The sequence below is a fragment of the Plectropomus leopardus genome, chromosome 22 (genome assembly GCF_008729295.1).
Source record: "Plectropomus leopardus isolate mb chromosome 22, YSFRI_Pleo_2.0, whole genome shotgun sequence".
Lineage (NCBI taxonomy): Eukaryota > Metazoa > Chordata > Actinopteri > Perciformes > Serranidae > Plectropomus > Plectropomus leopardus.
The window spans coordinates 3164704-3187422 of record NC_056484.1 but is presented as its reverse complement, the minus strand read 5'-3'; the positions used below and the strand labels follow the sequence as shown (position 1 = coordinate 3187422).

The 22719-nt window shown below is 39.7% G+C and overlaps 1 protein-coding gene across 1 annotated transcript in view; it reads right to left on the bottom strand.

The window, feature by feature from the left end:
• The window catches only part of LOC121961419 (thyrotropin-releasing hormone-degrading ectoenzyme-like), a 185468-nt gene that overhangs the window by 147274 nt on the left and 15475 nt on the right, over positions 1-22719 (bottom strand). Inside the window, exon 4 of the mRNA XM_042511407.1 lies at positions 11150-11426. Coding sequence (XP_042367341.1) covers positions 11150-11426 — 277 coding nt within the window. The remainder of the gene's footprint in view (positions 1-11149; positions 11427-22719) is intronic.

Genomic DNA, 22719 nt, shown 5'->3' with positions numbered 1-22719 from the left:
TAAGGAAATAATTTCATAAATTTGGGCCAATACAGTAGTTTTAGAACGCAATCTTGGCCATGTGTCACTATTTTTTATTTATTTATTTTTTTTTTTTACCATATTAAATTGAAGGCTCACAATCAGTGTTATTATATGATGTGACAATGTGACATTTATTTTTACTATATAAGATTTACTAACTACAAGGTCACATATTTAATTATTATAGAAGATAAACAATAGTTTAAGTATCATTATGCAACGTGATCATTATGATGTGAATTTGTTTAAATTATAGAAAATTAACAACAGCTTTATTATTATTATTGTTAAATGACTATAATGTGACATTTATTGCCGTTATAGAAAATTAACGAGAACTTTATTATTTTTATTATATAACTGTAATGTTAGATTTATTATTATGACAAAAACAGCATGAATTTTATTATCATTAACTAATAATAATAATAACAATAATACACTTTATTTATAGAGCACCTTTCATACAAGGAATAGAGCTAAAAGTCTAAAAGTATTATAATTATATTAATTTATATTTACTATATATCTAGTTTATTATTATTAATAATAATAATAATAATAATAATAATAATAATAATAATATAATAAATAATAATAATAATAATAATAATAATAATTTTATCTATAATGACACATTTATTGATAGTACAGAACATTGACTTCATTATATAAAATTAATGTGAAATCATGATGATGGCATATCAATGTGAGCTTTATTTCCGCCATGTTTAACTTTTTTTTTCAAAATCGTTTTGCCGGCAGAAGCTCTAAATTGCCCTCTCAGCTATGTGAGCGTTAGAAACTCTCACTGTCTTCAGCTTTTTGTTTGTGTCTTGTTAAAGGCAGAAGTGTTGCAGACAGAAACCTGTTGCCATTCAGATCCACAGCGGTGATTAGCTGGCGAATAAACACCAGCAGTCTTTGCTTTATGACGCCGACAGTTGGTGAAATGACAGAAGATGAAGGAATAACAAGCTAAATGGCTCCAAGATGGAGGTTTTATTGAACCAGGAGTTGCTCAGTGGGTCATCACACACTGTTTGTTTGTTTGTTTGTAGTCTGTCAGACTTTAATCCTCCCTGAAGGGAGAGCGGCTCATTACAGGAACAGAGATTCTTACAGAGACACATTATACTGACAGTACAACAGAAAGACAAACAGATGTTTTTGAATGAGGTGAAGAAAGAAAAAGGCACTTTGAAACGAAAAAGAGTTTGAGTTGACAATGCAGCCTGAGAGTGTCCGGGACTAACTGAAGATCTGTTTGTGCAGCTCAGATCATCTGAAAGATGGGAGCGATTCTTTCATCCTGAAACCTTGTGTTGTGTTTACAGTCTGGGCTCAATATTGAATTGTGTTTATAATCGTAAAAACTGTAAATACCCTCATAAGTTCAAAAACTGGAAACTGTAAGCCCAAGAATGCTAAAACTACTCTCAAGAAAAGGTAAACAACATGAGAGTGGGCTGTTTTTATTTCTGGATGAAGAGGACCTACTACGCTAATTTTCAGGTTTATACTTGTTTTTTGGGCTTCTTCTAGAAAATGTTGACATGCTTTAACTGTCAAAAAACACTTTATTTTCCTAATACTGCCTGTGCTGGAACACCTGTATTCACTCTCTGTCTGAGACCCTCTGCTTTAATATTACACACAATCGTATTGCTTCGTTTTTTCAAATCAAGCTTAAAAAAATATTACACATTAACATTATTTTCCATATCCAATGAGTTAATTAGTTTTAACCAACATCAGTCCTAATCATCAGTATCAAGTATTCATTAATTTTCAGAATTTTAATCTTTTAAGTGCCAGTTTTTTGTCATGATGCCAATCTGGAAGGCACGTGAATATATATATATATATATATTATTTATAGATGAATATATATATATATATATATATGATTATCACAGCCTGGGATATGACAATGATTTGCAGCATCATTGATTGTAACAGTGCACCTAGTGGAAATAGCATGTATTTTCTCCATATGGTGAAAAAAAAAGGTGGAAAATAGAAAAAAATTACAAATTCAAAGGGGAAAAAACCCAGAATGACACCTAAAAATAATACACTTAACAGCATTGACAATAAGATCAAACCAAAATATGCAATCTTGCCAAAATGAATGTCATATGCATGAACTGAGCTAAAATTCTCAAAAACTGGAGGGTGAAAAGCTCGTAAAATGCGCCACACAGTCCCTAAGGACTAATTAACTTTTTCACCAAGTTTCAAGACATTCACTCAAGGCCCTCTTGAAATACTGTATTCAGAATGATGGGACAGACAAGGTCACAGTGACGTTTGACCACCAAAATCTAGTAAATTCATTGTTATGTCCAAGAGGAAATTTGTACCAAATTTGAAGACATTCCTTGAAGTCATACTTTAAATATTGTGTTAATGAGAATGAGATGAAGGTCACAGTAACCTTGACCTTTAAACACCAAATTCTAGTGATGTAATCTTTGAGTCCAAGTGAATATCTGTGTCAAATTTAAGGAAAGTCCCTCAAGGAGTTCTTTCGATATTTGAGGTCATAGTGACCTTGACCTTTGACCTATGACCACCAATTTCTATTCAGTTCATTGACGAGTACAGGCTGACATTTGTACTAAATTTAAAGAAATTCCCTCATAGTGCTCAAGAGATATCGCAACCCAAAAACATAATGCATCTGGCCACAGCTCTTGCGGTGCGGACGCATTGCAACACGTTTATTAAACGTTTTTTTTCTGCCTTTACTGGATAGGAGTGACAGACATTACAGGGAGGATGACATGCAGAAAACGACCCAAGATTGGTCTGCCGTTGTGGGGGGCCGGCTGTGAGCTACCACTGCACTTTGAAAATAACTTTGTTTCAAAAAGATCATATCTGGGCTTTAAATAGCTGTTTTTGGTGGCAAAACTGGGGCTGGAAGCTCAAAATAAAATGTACAAAAACTGAAATGCCAAAGAAAACAACTTCATCACTTGATGAACTAGGTGGCAACACGATAGCAGCATGACTTCTGTTAAAGCAGGAGCAGAGGCAGAAAGCAAGTTTTATTAAAGAGATCTAGTTTTTATTTAGTTATCTACTGCCTTCTACTTACATATTGGGGTCATTGCTAACTGTAAAAACAATGCACACACTGATTTTTTTATTTTGTAGCCCCATAAATTGCATCATTTATGCACAGACTAAATTACTGCTCTGGGAGATCTCCAGCGTGCCGACTGACGCTTCGCTTTTCTCTCTGCTGTTCGGAGGAGGATGGAAGGATGAATGTTTCTGTCAGATGAAGCTGTTTGAGCGCTTCTGAAGAATATGGAGGGATGGGTTTTTTTTCTCTACCTCTGTCAAATAAAGCTGTTTTTTTCAGAGGTTTTGGAGGAGGAGGATGGAGGGATGGGAGGATTAATGTTTCTGTCAGAGGAAGCTGCTCTGCAAACAGACAGCAGCGTCTCCACTGCCTTCAGGCTCATACAAGGATTTTAATATGAGAGCGATGCTGTAACAGAGACGCTCAGAGAGGAGCCAGCGACTGTTTGTTAATAGGGAATATATGCATGTGCTGCTTCCTGGATCTGTTTCATGCCCTGCACACTTGTTTTGTCTGCATATAAAGTCACATCCTGTTTCTTAAAAACTGTGAAAGGACACATTGTCCTGGTTGAATATCAGCGCTGTGTCCTCATGAATTATCAGCTATCTAACAGCATCTCATGCGTGTGCTAACGGAGGGAAAATCCATTTATTCAATGCTCATTTCATCATCATGACCGCAGAGTTATTCAGTATGTTCATGTCTACTTTACAGCTCCCCGCAGTGAAGATGAAACCTGTCCAAACAGCCTGATCATTTAATCATCTGCAATTACAGATCTGCTCTTCAATCACAGTTGCTCTTCAAACATTCAGATATAATGGCTTTCAGTGAAATTTTATCGTCTGTTATTGTTTTTGTGTTTTTAGCAATTTACAATGTGATTGATTTTAATTAATCTGCTGATTTAATTTGCCAGTGGGGGATTCTTTGTTTCAGACGCCTGTGTGGACTCACAGAAGCGAAATTACACCACTGAACAGTTAATATAACTGTTTTGTGCTCAAAATAATCACAATAATGCACTTCTCGGGTTAAAATATACTTTTTATAATAGAGTCTGTGTGAATTTATCCCATTTTAATGCAACAGATAGCCAATTAAGACACTGAAATGAAATAAATTAGGAAGACTGGTTGCAGTGTCCAGCAGGCTGAGTTGTTTTTGAGTCAGTGTGCAGTCACTGTGGGCAGCAGCGTTCTCTCCAGGGAGAAAAAGGCAGGAAAATAAGCGCTTTACTTTCTCCATTAATTAAATTAGTCTCGAGTATTGTCATGATGCATGCTGCAGGACTCATCTTCAGATCCATCCATAGGAGTGTTTGCAAGAGGCTTAATGTGTCTGAGTAATATCTTACAGAGCTGTGAGTGTATGAATTACCAAGTAATTCGCTAATCTCTCTTATCTTAGAAACATCAGCTTTAAGTAGTGTCGGCTGGTGGGGAGTGGGAGCGCATCCTGATATCCTGGAAAATCCATTAATCCATTATCTGTGCAGGCTTATCGTGTGCACGATCGCAGGAGGCTGCAGGACAGCTCGCCGCGGCCTGAATGCAGAGGACACACTGGACATGTCTTCACACTAACACATAGCCTACTGAGTTTTTGGCTTGGGTGGTATCACAGTAAACCAAGGTATTAAGAAATTATTTTAATACCGTCAAAAAAACAGGGGATCCTCTTTCTATTAAAAACACTGTATGTAGTGCACAGCACGCACCACCACAGCTCAGTCTCTGGTCTCTACTGGTGGAACAGGCAGCTGAGCTGAACACAGTCACACATAGTGGTGGAGGAAGAAGTTACAGGCCTGTAAACAGCTCGCAGCTGGCACAGAGAGACCGTGAAGAATAACAGCATGTTTTTTACATCTAACTTGATGAACTCAGAATTAATTTTGACCAAATCCGAGCTGGTGATTGTTGGAACAGTGGACTTACTAAGTAGATTATTAGCATGAGTAACCAAGGCTGTTTGGGTGAGTTTATTTTGTCTCTGTCAAGTCTGGATGAGTTAACAAGGTAATTAAACCTCGTCAGCCTTCAATGGTCAAGAGAAAGTTGATTTCAAAAGGTGTACAGTTGTATTTCTCAGTTGAGTCAGGAAAATAAGCCTAAGAGTATTACATTACCTAACATTTTGTGGGTTTCTATTGTGCATTTATTAGACTGAAAAGCTAGTGTATTCGCTGCATTCTGTCATATACCATATAGCCTGGTGAAATTTCATGAATATACGAAATATTACAAACCATCCAAGTCTACTGTATATATGTTATTTATATTTAAAGATTAACCAGTGCATACTGAAAACTGTTACAACAGTCAGAAGCATGAGAACCCTAAACACAACCATAAATCTGATACGTAATTCTGCATTTTGTTCTTGGCAAAGTATCTGTCAAGTAACCACCCTCTCCTGTGTGCCTCTGTGTGGCCAATTAACACTGACGGCACTTTTAGAAATGTCGTCCATTACTCGCCCATCTCACTGAACAGATATAATGTATGAATCCACACTGACCCTACTTCAAATCTATTTCCATCGCATTTAGTGAGGCGTAATCTGCATCAACAGCTGTAAAACACACAAATATCCTGCTTTATATGTGTTTTTTTAACTTTTTAACCATACAATTGACTGATCAGCTCCCAGTCTGTCTACGAGCAGCAGATTTCCTTCACTCACTACTGTGAGCTGGGAAATAAAATCGATTAATCACTACATGAAAACACTATTGATTTCTTCCCGTAGAGCAGACATAAAACTCTTAAGTTCAGTAAAATGCTGCTGTCAGTCAGCCTGGTGAAAGCAGGTTAGCACTGTCCACTCAGCTGCATGCGGACGTGTGAGACATTACAAATTCAGGATGACGGACCGCTAATATGGTGCTCACATCTGGTTACGTCTTATTTCCTGTAAAGATTCCAAGTAATGGTGGAGATAAACAAGAGTAAAGATGTGTCTGAATTTCAAACGGTGCTCCTCGCTGCTGGTGGTGCTTGATTTCGACTGGATTGTTTTCAACACGGTGGCCGTGTCTCAAACTCTCATTTTACAACTAAACAGTGCACCAAAATATGTTTCTGAAAACATCTGAGGCGACAAAAAGGCAATGCAGTAACAGAATCTTGACTTATATTTGGTCAGAGCTGCTTAATTTGACAGTTTGATCTATTGCAATGGACTGACCTCATTTGCAGTTGAGGTCGAGTCATGATTAAAAAAAATTCATATACAAATGGTCGGTCAACTTGCCTTGCTGTATCTATCATGCCGTGTGCGACCAGATGTCTTTGTAGAAAATCAAACCGATCCGTCAACTTTTCATACATGAACGGATCTCCGACACAAGTGTCCAGCTAATTATGTTCACAAACGTGTTTCAAGCTAAAAACTGTCCACACCAAAAGACGGCCCTTGAAATCTTTTCATCCAATTTGCAGTCAACAAAATGCAAAGCAGTTTCATAATATATGCTGATGGCAGAGAAAACCTTGCTGTTACTTTGAAAGGTTGACATACGTGTGCACTGAATAGTGAAACTGAGGCTATTAACATCAAATTTAGCTGCTAATGCTATTTCCAAAGCATATTTTGAGTTAAGTAGGATTTTTAATGCATCATTTTTACTCTTAACAAAGTATTTTTACTGTGTGGTAGTTGTACTGGAATAATGGAAGTGGTACTTTTTTTTCTGGTGACTAAAAATGAGAAGGACAAAAAAAAAATAGATTAATGTATTCATTACAAAGACTGAAACTCATAAGCCTGACTGATTCCACCCTAATATCATCACACACACACACACACACACACACACACACACACACACACAGTTGGGAACTGGTGGTGGTTATAAATGACCCAGAAATGGTTTGTCACTAAAACAGCATTACAGTTGGAGACTGGTGATGGTTATAAATGACCCAGATATGATTTGTCATTAAAACAGCATTTCACTAAAATTATCTTTCAGTAACAAGGAGGCACAGGCAACGTGTGTGTCCGTGTGTGTCCGTGTGTGTGTGTCGTGTGTGTGTGTGTGTGTGTGTGTGTGTGTGTGTGTGTGTGCGTGTAGGTGTGTATGTGTGTGTTGGAGTGCTGTCCTTGAGTTTCTGGCAGACGAGATGGATGAGCTGTAATTACACTGATAGAGAGATGATCGGAGGAGGGGAAGAAGAAGAGGAGAGGAAACAAGGTCGTGCATGTGTTTGTCCTTGTATAGGAGCGTTGGACGCGTGCTTGTGCATATTTCTGTTTTAAATGTTATGGTTGTTAAAGGGATGATGGGATATCAGCAGGATCCAGCAGTAGATGGGTTTGACTTTCAAATCAGAATCATTTCAGACATGATAGACATGATAAACAATGCGGAGCGTAAGAATAAAAATGGGTAGAAAAGCCTCTCTCGCAGGTCCCACGTGGAGCCGACTGTGAACCTAAATTATTAATAATTAATTTGTTTTCAAACTGCGGGAGCTGCGTGAGGTGAAAGGGACAGGTTTATTCAGGTGCTCTAAAAACAACTGGAAGTAATTTATTGTGGTTTGGCTGCTGATTTGGCAGCTTATCAACACGGTCAGTAGTTGAAGCAGCAGCAGCAGCAGCTGTGTCTCAATTAAAGTACTTTAAAACCTTTAGCGCCCAATTGCCGCAATTAGTCATAAATCACACTCATTTTTGGAGTCATAACTCAGTCAAGTCTTAACACATAGATTCGATACGTATATTTACTAATTCAGGGTGGCTATAACTTTGAGAGGATATCATTATCTGTAATGTGACGCTAATAAACGTCCATACACCGATTTTGTAAAAATTCCAGAAGGTGTTCTTGGGATATTGTGTTCACAAGAATGAGACGGACGAGGTCACGGTGAGCTTGACCTTTGACCTATGACCACCAAAGTCTAATCACTTCATTGCTGAGTTCAAGTGGTTGTTTGTACTAAATTTGAAGAAATTTCGTCATGGCATTCTTGAGATATCGTCTTCACAAAAATGGGACAGACAGCCATCCGAAAAACATAAGGTGTTTCTTATGACTGCAGAGCTTGCCTGGGGATCTTAATGTTTTTAAATTTTCTCTAGTATCAAAGTAATCCAGTGATAGTCGTCTGCGTTTCTTTGGTTACGCTACAAGAGGAGCTGCAGATAGATTCATTGGCATGCTTTAAATGGACATTATTTGCCAAAATGTGGGCTGGAAAAAAAAGCAGCATCCGCAGTGTAACTCAAGGAATCCAAAGCAAAAATGTAGTTTCTGTTTACTGCAGTTTGAAAAATAAGAGCAGGGATGTCAAAGGTTTACCACCAAGAATAATTTGTATCAGCACTGCCAGATCAGCACTGTAGGATAATTTTGCCCTCTGTAAGTTATACGATCAATAATGCCCAAAAGTGCCATACCTAACAATAATTTGACTATTTTGATGCTTACAATTAGTAGTTGGTTTTAGATTCTGCTGTTTTATTTCAGCAAAATTTGGGGTCTGTGTTGATGCATCTCTTCTCCAATGACCTCTATCCAAACAATCATGGTTGATGTAGGTTTGGCCCACACTGTCCGACTCTAAAAACTCTCTGCTCCAAACCACCAGCATGTCCGCACATATGTTCCACATCAGCCGGGAGAAAAGCAAGTAATGAAACCGTGTCGACCTCGGCACAGAGGCAAGTTAATTATCTCTAATCTCAAGACACCAAACTGTTATCTTGAGTTCACATCTTAATTACTGTGTTATCCTGAGATAACAAATACTGCTATCTGACTTCATTATATCAACCCGAGACATTAAAACTGTTATCAGGATTCAGACTTTGGGGACTTCGAGTCACTTGTTATCTACACATGGAGAGTCGTGTTCACTTGTAGTATTTTAAGCTATTTTTCCTGATCACATAAATATTTAATTAAGATATTTTTTGGATAAATCCAGCATTGTTTAATTATGTGATAACAACGTGAATGTGTCATTTTATCAACATGATAAACTGTGTTCTGCAGACCTCCGTCATTATCATCTGAGTGTGGACTATTTAACGACAAACGAGTTTATTTTATGTAACTGATTATGAGATTTTGTGGTGCAAAAAGGAAATTTGTTTTTTCTATGTTCCAAAACTAAAAACCAAAAGGTCTTGTAACTTGTAACTGATGTTTTTGTAGTATAAAATTAATCCCTGCCTACACCACTGCTACAATCAGAAACCTTGAGAGGTAAGACAAAACAATTGGGTGAATTTTAACTCTGATTTAAATAGTTTTCTCTCCTGTGTTTATGACTTAAGGACAATTGGAAAAAGGTTTTGCCAGCATAATTTTTATATATTTTTGTTCCAATTCGTTCTTCTTTTTTCCCCATAACTGAAAAAGGTGGAAAAATGTTTTGCTGAATGAACTTTTTTTAAATTTTTGGAACAGGTGAAAAAAGTTTTTCCCAAATGAAAAAAAAGTTTTTCCCATCAATTCTTTATTTTTTTCTTCATTGAAACTGGTGAAAAATATATACACTTTTTTTTTATATTAGTGTAAAAAGTTTGGAAAAAGGTTTTCAGCAAGTGATTGTTTTTGTCTGGATTTTTTTTAATAATTTCAAATTAGTTAATTTTAAAAGTGTTTGTTGTTGCGGCCAAAAGAGGTGAAAGAGAACCTCTTCACCACGCTCTTAATAAAACTAAACGTTCGTTTTTTCTTCCGACAGCAGATTAGCTCCAATTAAACCAGATTTTTAGCCAAAAACAGGGTGCACGTAGAAATTAAAATGCACGTAGTGCACGTAGAAATTAAAATTCACCTTAAGAAAAGACAAATATGCTTTTAGTCTGATTTAGATCATGGGGTAATGGTGCACTTCAGCCAGCTGTGGCTTTTTTTTGTATTACAACAAAAAATAACTTTTTTTTTTTTAGCTTGTTTAACTCTTGTTCCACTTGTTTTACAGATAAAAATAAAAAAAAAAACATTTAAGGAACTTGTAAATATTATCCCAGAGAAGTTTTTTTCCTCTTTTTTTTTTTAACCTGTTTTAAGTAAACACAAGAGAAAAAAGTTGTTTTTTTTGTTTTTTTTTTTTTAAAAAAAGGATCACCATTATTTATTTTTTCTCACTTGACTCTCAGGACTTCTGTACATAAAAACCAATTGAAACCAAAATATTAAATATTATAAATATTCTATTAAATATTACGAAAAAAAGATTGAATACGATACATCATACTTATATATATAAAACCAGGATACACACACTGAAATGTTTACCTGTTCTTCATTCTTCATTAGAAAATGTTACAGTTCTCTAAATTAAGTGTTTTCACAGTCGGAGAATGACTAAATATGACTAATAAACATGGAAATTGTTATTTGAAGCCTGATACTTCCTGGTCCGCACATCTTTTTTCTGATTATCTTAGATATGAAGCCATCACGGTTTCATTTTGTCAAATATTGTCTGAAGATATTTGGTGTTCTAACCCCCAAAGAAAAGGATTTAATGATATGAAACAAGCTCAGAGGTGATCAGGGCCTTAAATGCGTCGAGATAATGAGCTTCTGTATTTCCTGTTCTTTCCACACAGGTTTCATCGCAGAGTCTGTTATCTCAATCAGCCTCGAGACAAACAGGAGAAGAAGAAGAAAGAGAGCAGAAATCATAGACACAGAGAATCAACAACATTTGGTTTTTTGTACATAATGAGATCATTAAGATCACAGGCTAAATGTTTTAGGAAGTAAATTTAAATTTCTTATCACAAGAAACGCATATAATTATGCCGGGATCATGAGATAAGAAAAAAACCTTTTTAATGCTTTTGCTTGAACGTTTGTAGTTTTGTTATTTTTTATCTCCATGAGTTTTATCTCAAAGCAATGTATTGTTTTATTATGTGTTAATTATATTTTGAGTTTTCTGTCTTACAATATTTACTGTTTCTGTCATTATCAAGTCTGAGTTGATGTTCTGGAGGTTTACACTCTTTGGAAATGTTTTTCGATTTTGTCACGTGTGTGTTGGGACTGACCGTCACGCCGCTGTCGGTCTGCGTCTCCTTGTAGGTGAAGTTACAGACGGCCCAAGCCAGGTAGTAGGTGGACATGCGCGGCGTGCGGGAAAAGCGGTTGGTGAGCCAGCCGTCCTCGTCCGCCAGCGAGCTGCTCTCCACGGGCATGTTGGAGAGCGAGGTGTACTGCGGGTCGTGGCGGAGGGTGAGGGAGAACGTGGCCTTGTAGACGGGCTCGTCGAAGCAGGGGAACGCCTTCCGGGCGTGGATCGGACTGAACTGAGTCACCGCCAGATACCTGAAAGAAAAACAACAGTCTGTTACTGTCAGATAAAGACGGAGAAATGGCTTTTAGACGAGCTTCAAATGGTTCAAGGAATGATGATGAAAAAATATTTCTTCAAAAGTCACAAAATTAGAAAACACAGAGTGTTTTTTTTCTTTCAAGTTTTTGATAAACATTGTTTGAATTATGTTCATTTAATTCATAAAGGGTTTAGGGGTTAGGTTTGCTTCCTTAAATTTAGGCTGCAAAAGTACGCGGTAAAGTTTCCATCAGCCAGTCAAACTCTACATAGCATAGACACCGGTTTTATTTCTTTCAAAAACGTGGGTATAAAGGCTATTAGCAACTTAGCGAGAAATGTCCCAGAAATTGCAAGAAGTTAGTAAAAGTTGACAAGAAATATCAAATAGATAAGGGTGAAAATGTCCAGAAAACTATATTTAGAATTAGAAATTGAAAAGTTAAAAAAGTTTAAAGTTTTTTTTCTCATTGTTTTTAAATGAAATGTAACCAGTTTGCTCAGGTTTAAATGCAAATAATCTGGTGTGACTGAATTAAAACAAGCAGCAACTACAGAATGATGGTAAATGATGTAAAGTTGCACAAATAAAGTCCAAAAACTTTGAAAAATGTATGAGATGAAAAATGGTCATCATCATATCTTTGGTGTGCATCACATAAAACCTAAAAACACAGTGAACTTAGTTATGTTGATTACACAGCAGCATCTCTGTACAGTTTGCAGGCATTATTCACGGTAAGTAACTGGTCAGAGCAGAACAGGAAACGCTGCGGTGAAAAAACCCCATCGCTCTTTTTAAAACACCCCCATGGACGATTTGAAATGAGCGAGCGTGCTGCACTTTTATTGCTTATGAATTCACTTCTCATTTGTGAGAGGGAGATTGTGTTATTTTTTAAAAGCTACAGTTTCACTGTAAATCAGAGGTCCTCGTGGGTCCATTTGGTTCCAAGAAACTGAGACCGAGTCAAAATGACTTTCAGTCTAATGAGGTTCTATATCGCCACAAACCCTCCTCATCTTGTCTTCGTCTCTTCTTTTCATTTTCCTCTAATGTAAACTTTTTTCTGCCACCTTCTCTCCTCCTCTCTTCTCTTTCTTGTCACCATCGCTTTAGAAACTTTATTGTTCTGAGGCAGATGGAGAAAGTGAACTGTAACGTGCAGGATGAATGACAGACTATTGCTCTTTTCGGCAACATGCTGCCGCTGCCAGTGCTGTTCCCTCTCTTTTTAGCTGCGTCAGGCTCAGACATATTTTGAATCCAAGTCCTCCACATTAAAGGACGCATTGTTCTGCCCTCCGGAAACACACAAGTCTTTTCTGATCAGACGCCACAATCTGCAAGTAGACTAAATTCATCTTTGCCTTAAAAAACTGCCAGTCATTGTCGAATATTTCGTGACGCAACAAGACAAAGGTTAAGGTTTGATTTAGGAACAATAGGGACTTGGTTTGGTTAAGGAAAAACTGTTGTTTACATTAAAAAGTCTTCTATTTCAAAGAAATATTGTCATTAAACTTTTGCCAAGCAAAGAAAAAGGTTATAGAAAATAGCTGTGTTTAGATCTCCATGAGTCCATGAACTGATTCAAGACTCTTGGATGATGCTACCCAGAAATTTCCTTAAAGTTTTTTGGACTTTTTTCGTTTGCCCGCCGTCAAAGCCTGTTTGCACTGATATGATTTGATTTTGCAGGCAGTCCACTCTCCTTAAAAAAGTGTTTAACTGCTGGAAGATGGTCTTTTTTATAACACTGGGCTGTCTCTGCAATAGGAAGACATGAATATTTTTGAAATTGGTGCTACATGACCAGAGAAAAAGGGCTGTACGACTACCAGAAGCACAACGCCAATGAACGCTCCTGTTGGTGGACGTCATAATGTGAGCTGGGCTGTTTTAACATAGGAGACAACATGGTGACTAGTTACAAAACGTCTGATATTACAGCCAAATAGGGCACTAAAATATCTTTAAGGAAAGTTTTAAGGCTAGAAATGAGCAACTCAATCACAGAAATTTGGTGTATATTGATTGGCACTGCTTAGTTTTGCGGTTTGATCAGAGTTTGAGAGAAAACAACAGAGAGGGGAGTGACTGTGTTTGTGGCGGCAGACGGACAAAAATGCAGATGTATAATCTGTATTTCGAGCAACAGCCCTACAGCCAGCGAAATGTGACATCTGGCAGATTTGAGCTGCGGGACGAGCAGGGAAAGCTAAGCACTGGCAAGACGGAGGGCAGTTTAACTCTGTTTATTTACAGATATTACCCACATCGTTACGATCCACAGCAGGTTAAAAATCAGCGAAGTATCCCTTTACCGACTTTCAATACAAAGCAATTTCTAGGACCAGTGAGAGCGTCAGGAGGTGAGCACCTCATACAGTTTATATTGTTTTTAAATAAACAGTTCCTTTAAGGTTAGGGAGACCTTTGTCGAAACCTGAATCAGGATTGGGATCAAATTGAGTAAAATGACTGTTTGGAAAGGTAAATAAAACTTCATCATGTGTTCAAATGTAGAATCAAAAAGAAGAAAATTTAGTTTTTGGCAACAAACTTGAATGATTCAGATGTTTGGGTGAGAAATTTGTTTAATTGGGCCCATAACTGCTGCCATAGGTCGGGCTTGGACAAAAACTGTGTGGTTGCACGTAGGGTCGGGCCTGATTTTTTTTGGGCACACCTGGATTAACCTCCCAGATGATGTCAGACAAGCCCCAACTCTGACCGCTTCTGAGTCGAATCTAAAAATGTTCCTGTTTTAAACTGCGCACTCCACCCAAATATGACTGCAAACTGATTTTAAATCAGTTTAAATAATCATTTTATCTTTACACCTCTTGTCAGCACTTATGCTATTTTTAAAGGCGATTTTTCTTTTACAATTGTTTTAATCATTTAGTCATTAATTTTTCACCTTTATATCTTATGTCTTTACACTTTTACTGTAAATCTGTATCTTTTATTATGCTTTTATATCGTATTGCTCTGTAAAGCACTTTGAATTGCCCTGTTGTATGAAATGTGCTAAACAAATAAAGCTAGCTTAGCTTAGTTAGCTCTTAAAAGCACAACTTTCTTTGCTGCTGATGCAAAGGAGTCATAAGACCTGTTCGGTCGGTTGCTGCATCGAGTGATGCTGTTTTACTGTGGGAGGAAAGCCTCTTTAGATCAGGAATATTTCACACTGGGTCTGTTCTTGTATCCACTCAGAAGGTTCAGATCCATTAAGAAGTCATATTTTGCCATAAATCAGTCCCGCGCACCGATATGCAACATTTCCCACGAGGGTCTAGCACAACCAGGGACGTTGAAGGCAGCAGCCACAGTCTCACATTATATATCATTACATTGGCGAACCCCAATTTGCTCCACATTTGGCCCTGAATCCAAATGATGTCATTAAATGAAATGTCCACTTAAGCAGAATTGCTGTTGCATTAAACGACCCGTGAAGTGACCCATAATAAAATCCATCATATTCTCACATCTGGCTTTAAATCGTCTGCTCTCTGGCTCGGGTCAGAGCTCCCGTGCCCCCTGACTCCACTCCTGGAATAAATCCATACAGAATATGTGCTGCTGTCGAGTAAAGCAGGAATCTGTTTCCCTCTTTGAACCTCTCGGAGCTATCAAAGGAGAAATTTAAGGTGGAATCAGAGTTCAGAGGGTTAAAGGATAATCCTGTGAAGTCGGCGCCGACAGGTCGCCTGTCTGCACGCAGAAGTTTCTACAGAAAGACTTTTGAACTTCTTCAGATTTTCTTGTTCGGTATGAAAAAAGGAGCTTCAGAGAGCGAGATAATCCGAAATAAACACGAGGACGTGTTCTGTTTCCTCCTGATTTCTTTAAGCTGCGCTGAATGTTTTCCTATCAGAGCTTTGTTACGTCCGTCTGTCAGTCACCTGACAGAAACAGGAAGCAAATTAAAACTCAGAGAAATAATCCCTCTGAAAACTTTTCTTTATCGCGCTCGTGCATTTTTCAGGAGGTGTTTGTGGAGGAAGAGATGAAAGGAGGGAGAGGAGGAGAGGAGAGTACAGGTGGAGTCAGAGGGGAGGAGAGGAAAAAGTGAGAGAAGAGGAGATGAGGAGGAAAAAAGGAACAAATAGTGAAGGATGGGAGCAGGAGGAAGAGGATAAAAATATCAAGAGGTGCCACAAAGCACTAAATATATTCAAAACAGAGGAGGTGCACTGGAGGAGGAAGATAAAGAGGAAGAATAGAGGTAAAGGAGAAAAAAAGATGGGTGGACCAGAAGGAAAGGGGGGGGGGTAGAAAAGAAAGAGAGAGGAAGATGAGAGGGAGAAATAGAAAAGAGAGGAAGAGGAAAGGTTAAAGAAGATTTGAACAAGAGAGGGTGGGAGCAAGGAGGAGCAGGAGCAAGAGGAGAGAGTTAAAGAGGGAGAGGAAAATGTAAGGAAGAGAGGAAAGATGCAGGAGGACAGGTGAGAGTTGAGGATGCAAAGAAAGAAAGGATGCAAGAAAAACTGGGGGAAGAGGGGACAAGAGGAAGAGAAGAAAAGGCTGAGGTACAGGAGGAGGAGAAAAAGGAGGAAGGGGTGCACAATCATGTAAAACAATGGGTGAAAAAAGGTAAAGAGGAGAGGGGGAGCTGGAGGAGAAGAGGAAGATGACAAAGGTGACTGAGGGAAGAGAAGGAAAGTGGAAGAAGAAAAGAAAAAGTGGAAAAGGGAGGCAAAAGAAAAGAGAATTTGAAAGGGAAAGAAAAAGCAGATGAAAGACGTTCAAGAAAGTAGGAAAGCTGAGGGAGGAGAAAGGAAAGGGAGGAGGAAATAAAGGTGAAATAAAGAAGGAGGAGAAAGGAAAGGGAGGAGGAAATAAAGGTGAAATAAAGAAGGAGGAGAAAGGAAAGGGAGGAGGAAATAAAGGTGAAATAAAGAAGGAGGAGAAAGGAAAGGGAAAAATGAACAAGGTAAAGAATGAGAAGTAGGAAGAGAGAGAGGTGAACAACAGGCGTTGAGAAGAAGAAACAAAACGAAAGGAGGTGGGGAAAGATGACGATAGAGGGAGGAGAGGGGAGGAGGGAGGAGGCGAGAAATGGAGGGAAGAACGGAGAATAATAAACAGAGGGCAAGCGAGGCAGAGAGAAAGAGAGAGAGAGAGAATAATGGAGAAAGCCTGAGAGGGACGAGATAAAGAGAGAATCTATTAGACGAGAGGACGAGTCTGTCACACACACACACACACACACACACACACACACACACACACACTTCTGCATAATAGCCCCATGAAACCCAGATATTAACACACACACACACACACACACACACACACACACACAACACACACACACACATATGAATACAAGACGTGACATCCCGCAGTTTGCCAACAGTCGCTGCTGCCAAGGTAACGCTTGTTGTCACAGTAATCCTGACTGACAACCAAGCCGTCAGTGTTGCCCTGGACGACCACGACACATAAACACACATAAACAGGCTCACACAAATATGTAAAAACACACACACGCACGCACACACACACACACACACACACACATACACACACACACTCATGCATGAATTCATGTGGCGACACTTCGGCTCCTCTCCCAAACGACGTGAAGAGAAAAATGAAAATGACATCATTTCCTGCTGTAATGTTTGCCATTATCTTTGTGAGGAGGCACCATAGAAGAAGAGTACACAGGCACGTTAATGACAAACACACACTCCTAACACACACGCGCACGCGCGCACGCACACACATACACACACACACACACACACACACACACACACACACACACAAAAACACACACACCTCATTCAGATTCAGAGATGTGACTGAAGGCGAAACTGTTGAGTCAGGTGCTTTTCTGTGTGTGTGTGTGTGTGTGTGTGTGTGTGTGTGTGTGTGTGTGTGTGTGTGTGTGTGTGTGTGTGTGCGTGTGTGTGTGTGTGTGTGTGTGTTGTGCGTGTGTGCGTGCGTGTGTGTATTTGTGCACTGTGTGTGTTAGGAGTGGGATTCAGTTCTATATCTATCACACCGGACACACTGATCTCTTTAAGCAACGTCTCAAATTGCAATTCCCTGCTTTCACATTGAAAAGACTGCAGTATGTGTGTGTGTGTGTGTGTGTGTGTGTGTGTGTGTGTGTTGTAGCTATAGTGTTACACAGGAAGCTGGTGAAGAGGCTGATTCATCATGTTTGGTGTAAAATATATAATAATATATGGCAACTGATAGAGGCGGGGTTATTGATTGAACAAGGGAGAAGAGGGTGAGGATGTAGGCGATAAGGGGAGGGAGGAGGAGATGAGGATGTAGGGTGTGCAGGGTATAAGGTGGAGGAGGAGATGACGAAGAGAGGAGGGAAAGGGAGGGAGGAGGGTGAGGATGGAGGAGATGAGGTGGATGGAGGCCCCCCCCCCCCCCCCCCCCCCCCCCCCCCCCCCACCCCGAAGAGTGGGGAGGGAATAAGGAGGGAAGGATAGGGAGTGTGCCGGGGGGGGGGGTATGAGGTGGAGGATGATGACGAAGATAAGCATAAGGAGAGGAGTCGTTGGGGGGAGATGTCATGGAGGTTTAAGATGTAGGAGAGATGGGGGAGCAGGAGGAAATGAGGATGTAGGGGATAAGAGGGTAAGGAGGAAATGAGGATGTAGGGGGTATGAGGTGGAGGAGGTGGGAATGTAGGAGATAAGAGGGAGTTAAGAAGATAATGTAGGAGATATGAAGGGGTTGAGAAGTGGTTGAGGGGATTTGGATGTCGGAAATAAGGCAAATGAGATGAGGATGTAGGGGATAAGAAGGGGAAGAAGAGATGAGGATGTAGGGGATAAGAAGGGAAGAGGAGATGAGGATGTAGGGGATAAGAAGGGAAGGAGGAGATGAGGATGTGGGAGATAAGAAGGGAAAGAGGAGATGAGGATGTAGGAGATAAGAAGGGAAAGAGAAGATGAGGATGTAGGGGATAAGAAGGGAAAGAGGAGATGAGGATGTAGGGGATAAGAAGGGAAAGGGAGATGACGATGTAGAAGATAAGAAAGTTGAGAAGACAAGGATTTCAGAGATAATGGAGGGAGATGAGGATGTAGGAGATAAGAGGGGGTTGAGAAGACAAGGATTTCAGAGATAATGGAGGGAGATGAAGATGTAGGAGATAAGAGGGGGTTGTGGAGGTGAGGATGTAGGAGACAAAAGGAGGTCACAGAGAAAGCAGATAAGGCGGTTGCTGTTTGGCTTTCTGGTGGCATCAACACAGCGACTGAAGCTGATACAATCAAACATGTTTAACAGCGACCGACACTCGAGATCCGAAAGGCCATATCAGTACAGAGCATACTAAAATATAATTTGGACGGAAGTTTTTGTCATAAAAAGTCCAAAAAAATGTCTTCCAAGTAGATGCTGAGCTGAGGCAAAAACTGTAATCAGCAATCAAATACAGAATCAACAAGGTTTGGTTCAGAGGCAGGTTCAAGAGCAACTGGTGAGTTGTTCCAAAGGAATTGCTTTTCACGCCTGCAGCCCAAAGAGGTTAATGCATGCATGCATTACATGCTAGAAAAAAATAAAGCCACGGCGATCAATATTTTGATAACAATGGATGAATGGATTTGTTTTGTCTGGTTCAGTCTCAGTGTTTCCAGCAGCTACACTGCTCAGCAGACAGACACACTTCAAGACCAGCTGATGAACATAGTGGAGCATTAAGAAGCTGCAGAGGCAGAAATTGCCCACAGGAGTTGATGGAAATCAAAAAATCAAAAAATAATGACAATTTTTCAGCAAACAATTATGCTATGTACAACTGCTGTGTTTAAGTGGCTACTCATGTGACATGTCTTTGGGAAAATTCTTGTGAGTTCATTCACATGGACCATTTCAACATACAAGCACCACAGAGGTGCCTCTGTCAGAGCAACAACAAACACTAACAACTCCCCCATGAAACATTATCATTATCCACCAATTAATACTTTTCCAACAAAATGGACCTTAAACACTGACAAAGGTCCAGACAATCTAAATAAAGTGAAATATATAGTCCAACCACATTATAAGAGCACCTTGCACATGCACGCATGCATGGAGCGGGAGATCAGCAGGGGGACCGGTGCAGCGTCTGCAGTAATGCGGTCTCTGCACCGATCTGTCATAGTGAAGAGGGCGCTGAGCCGAAAGGCAAAGCTCGTGATTTACCGGGCGATCTTCGTTCCTACCTTCACCTCACGAGCTTTGGGTAGTGACCAAAAGAACAAGATCACGGGCACAATCAGCCGAAATGAGCTTCCTCCGTAGGGTGGCCGGACTCTCCCTTGGAGATAGGGCGAGAAGCTCGGTCATCCGGGAGGAGCTCGGAGTAGAGCCGCTGCTCCGCGTTGAGAGGAGCCAGATGAGGTGGCTCGGGCATCTAATTAGGACGCCTCGAGGACGCCTCCCTGGTGAGGTGTTCAGGGCACGTCCCACTGGTAGGAGGCCCCGGGGAGGACCCAGGACACGCTGGAGAGACTATGTCTCACAGCTGGCCTGGGAATGCCTTGGGATCCCCCAGGAAGAGCTGGACGAAGTGGCCGAGGAGGGAAGTCTGGGCTTCCCTGCTTAAGCTGCTGCCCCTGCAACCCAACCCCGGACAGGTGGAAGAAAATGGATGGATGGATGGATGGATGGATGGATGGATGGGTGGGTGGGTGGATGGGTGGATGCATGAATGGATGGATGGATGGATGGGTGGGTGGATGGATGGGTGGATGCATGACTGGATGGATGGATGGATGCACATGCACCACGTGGTCTTCTTTGGTGTGTCATTAGAAAGTTATACCACCGGTTACTGGCCTGGCATGCACACTACAGCGTTTTCAGCTGTTTTTAAAGATCTGTGTATATATTAATTGTTTTCACAATGTTTTCATATGAATGTGGATTTTTTTTAAAACACATTTTTTTAATAGGGCTGTTCTCATCTAAATGTGGCCTAAATTGATAAATAGCTCTATAGATAAGAGGAAAAATATGTATTTTTGATTTAGGCGAAGTGTCCCTTTTAGTCTAGTTTGACAAGCTGTTTCCTATGTGGGCATAATAGCATTGTTGGTAATGTTATGCAAAGTCACAGGGGCACCAGAGTCATTATTCAGATAGTTGTTGAGATATTTCACTCTGTGGTGAAGTGTGCGGACGCAAGGGAGTTATACGTCCCTCTCAGGTCCTGAGTGACATCTTGAATTCATGAAGACCTCTATCACGCAGCAGCTCCTCCGCCTCCTCCTCTGTGTGAGAGACTGAATGAATGTATTAAGTTGCTTCAGTCGACTGCCATGTTATATAGGTTACTCTCTGACACACACGCTGCAGAGCGGGAGAGCGCAGTATTGATCTGAACCATCTCATCTCAGCTCCGGATGAATCCATCAGAGCGACAGAATCACAGAGAGGAGCTCAGCGATGAAGAGCAGAGAGGTAGACCTGCTGACCAATCAGCTTCTGTCTATCCTCTATTAAAATGTAGACTCATCCAACCCTTCGTTAACCAGCCGTCTCTCTCGTTAACACTGCGACATCTTTGTTCCTCATCAGCCCCTGCCTCGTTAGCTGCCTCGTTAACTGTAATTCCTCTCCTCGTTACAGAAAGCAAAACCAGCCTCTGTGCAATAAAAAAGTTCCTCTCAGGATCTAAAAACGCAGCTCTGCTGGGGTGTTTGGGCTTCTGTCAGAAGTCTGGGTTTCAGGATGTTCTGAAGCTCACAGCTGGAACATTTTTGTAACGCGGAGGCAAGAGGGGGCGATTTTAATGGCACGAGTTCAACGACACACGCAGAGCAGAGAGGTCTTTGTGGGCGTCCTCTTCTGCTCTTCTGCTTCTTGAACGCAGCCTGTTTGCACTTTGCAGAAGAGCAAAGTGCAAACAGGCTGCAGAGATCACAGCATGTCCACCATAATAAATTCAAGCGTTCACACACATTCTTAACAATTTCCATGACTTTTAGGCACATTTTTAAGACCATACGTTCTCTGAAACAACCACTGATACTCCTTCTAGACTCTTTTTTATTACTATATATTTGCTTTTTAAAAGTACATTATTAAAAAAAAAAGGATTAGAACTGTTCGTAATTTATGAGAGGGGTGGCAGTGGTGCAACAAGGGGGAGGCATGTCAAATATTTTTTTAGGCACAAGGGAGGAGCTTCTGTTTTTTATTTTGGCTTAGAGGAGGGGCATACAACATAAAATTGCTGTATTTTGTATTCATTTTACTACTGATTTTCTTTAAAAACCTTTGGCCATTTTTTAACCTTTAAAAATGTTAATTTTTGAAAATTATTTTAAAAATGTATGGCTTTATTTTACTTATTTATTTTATTTTTAATTCAATTTTAATTTTTAATTTAATTTTTAAAAAATTTAATTAATTTTAATTTTTTCTCAATTTTTTTTTCAAACACATGCCTTTAAAAATCACAACATTACAGCTAGAAACTGTAAAAAAAAAAAACAAAAAAAAAAACCAGAAATTAGTGTTGGATTGTCAACCTTTCCAAAAACTTATAAGGTGTATTTAGTTTTCAGAATCATTTCCAGGCCTGAAAATTGCTATTTGCAAATACAATGATTTTTCCAGGTGTTTCATGATTGTAAGAACTCTGAAATACACTCACGGCCAATCACATAACTCTGAAACAGCTGAGCCAATCACAGTAAGGCATCCAGCAGCAAAACAAACAGCTCCACAAATCTGCAGCTACGGGCAGATGGTGGTTTTATTTAATTTAATGAGAAAAATAAATCCTGAAATGCTGAAGTTGTTTATATGACCGCATCAATCTGAAGCTATTTCGGTTGTAGTACTGTCTCTCTCGTCATAAACGGTGACACTATATCATAAAAAGTGACTCAGCAGCATTTTCATCGTAATGCTTTTCAAAAATAAAACTCAAGACACCACTTTAGTTGAAACGAACGTTGGACAGGAGGCAGTGACACAAAGGATTAATGTGCGGCTGTGATCTGACGTCTCCTGCATGAACAACAAAAAGTTAAACTGACCTGTCTGATGTGTGTAGAAGTGTGTGTTTGGTTATTCTGTAGCAGCCTGGAGTCACTGGCATATGATTTAATGAAGGTAAACACAGTGGACAGTGTGTGTGTGTCTGCAAATTTATCACCACACTGTCTGTGTCCTGCTGTCTTCAGACGTCTGCAGAGATTTAATGAACTGAGAGAAACTTTTTTTATACAGAATAAATCAGCAGCAGACAACAGACACTGGAAGGAAAACTTGTATTTATTCATAGATAAATT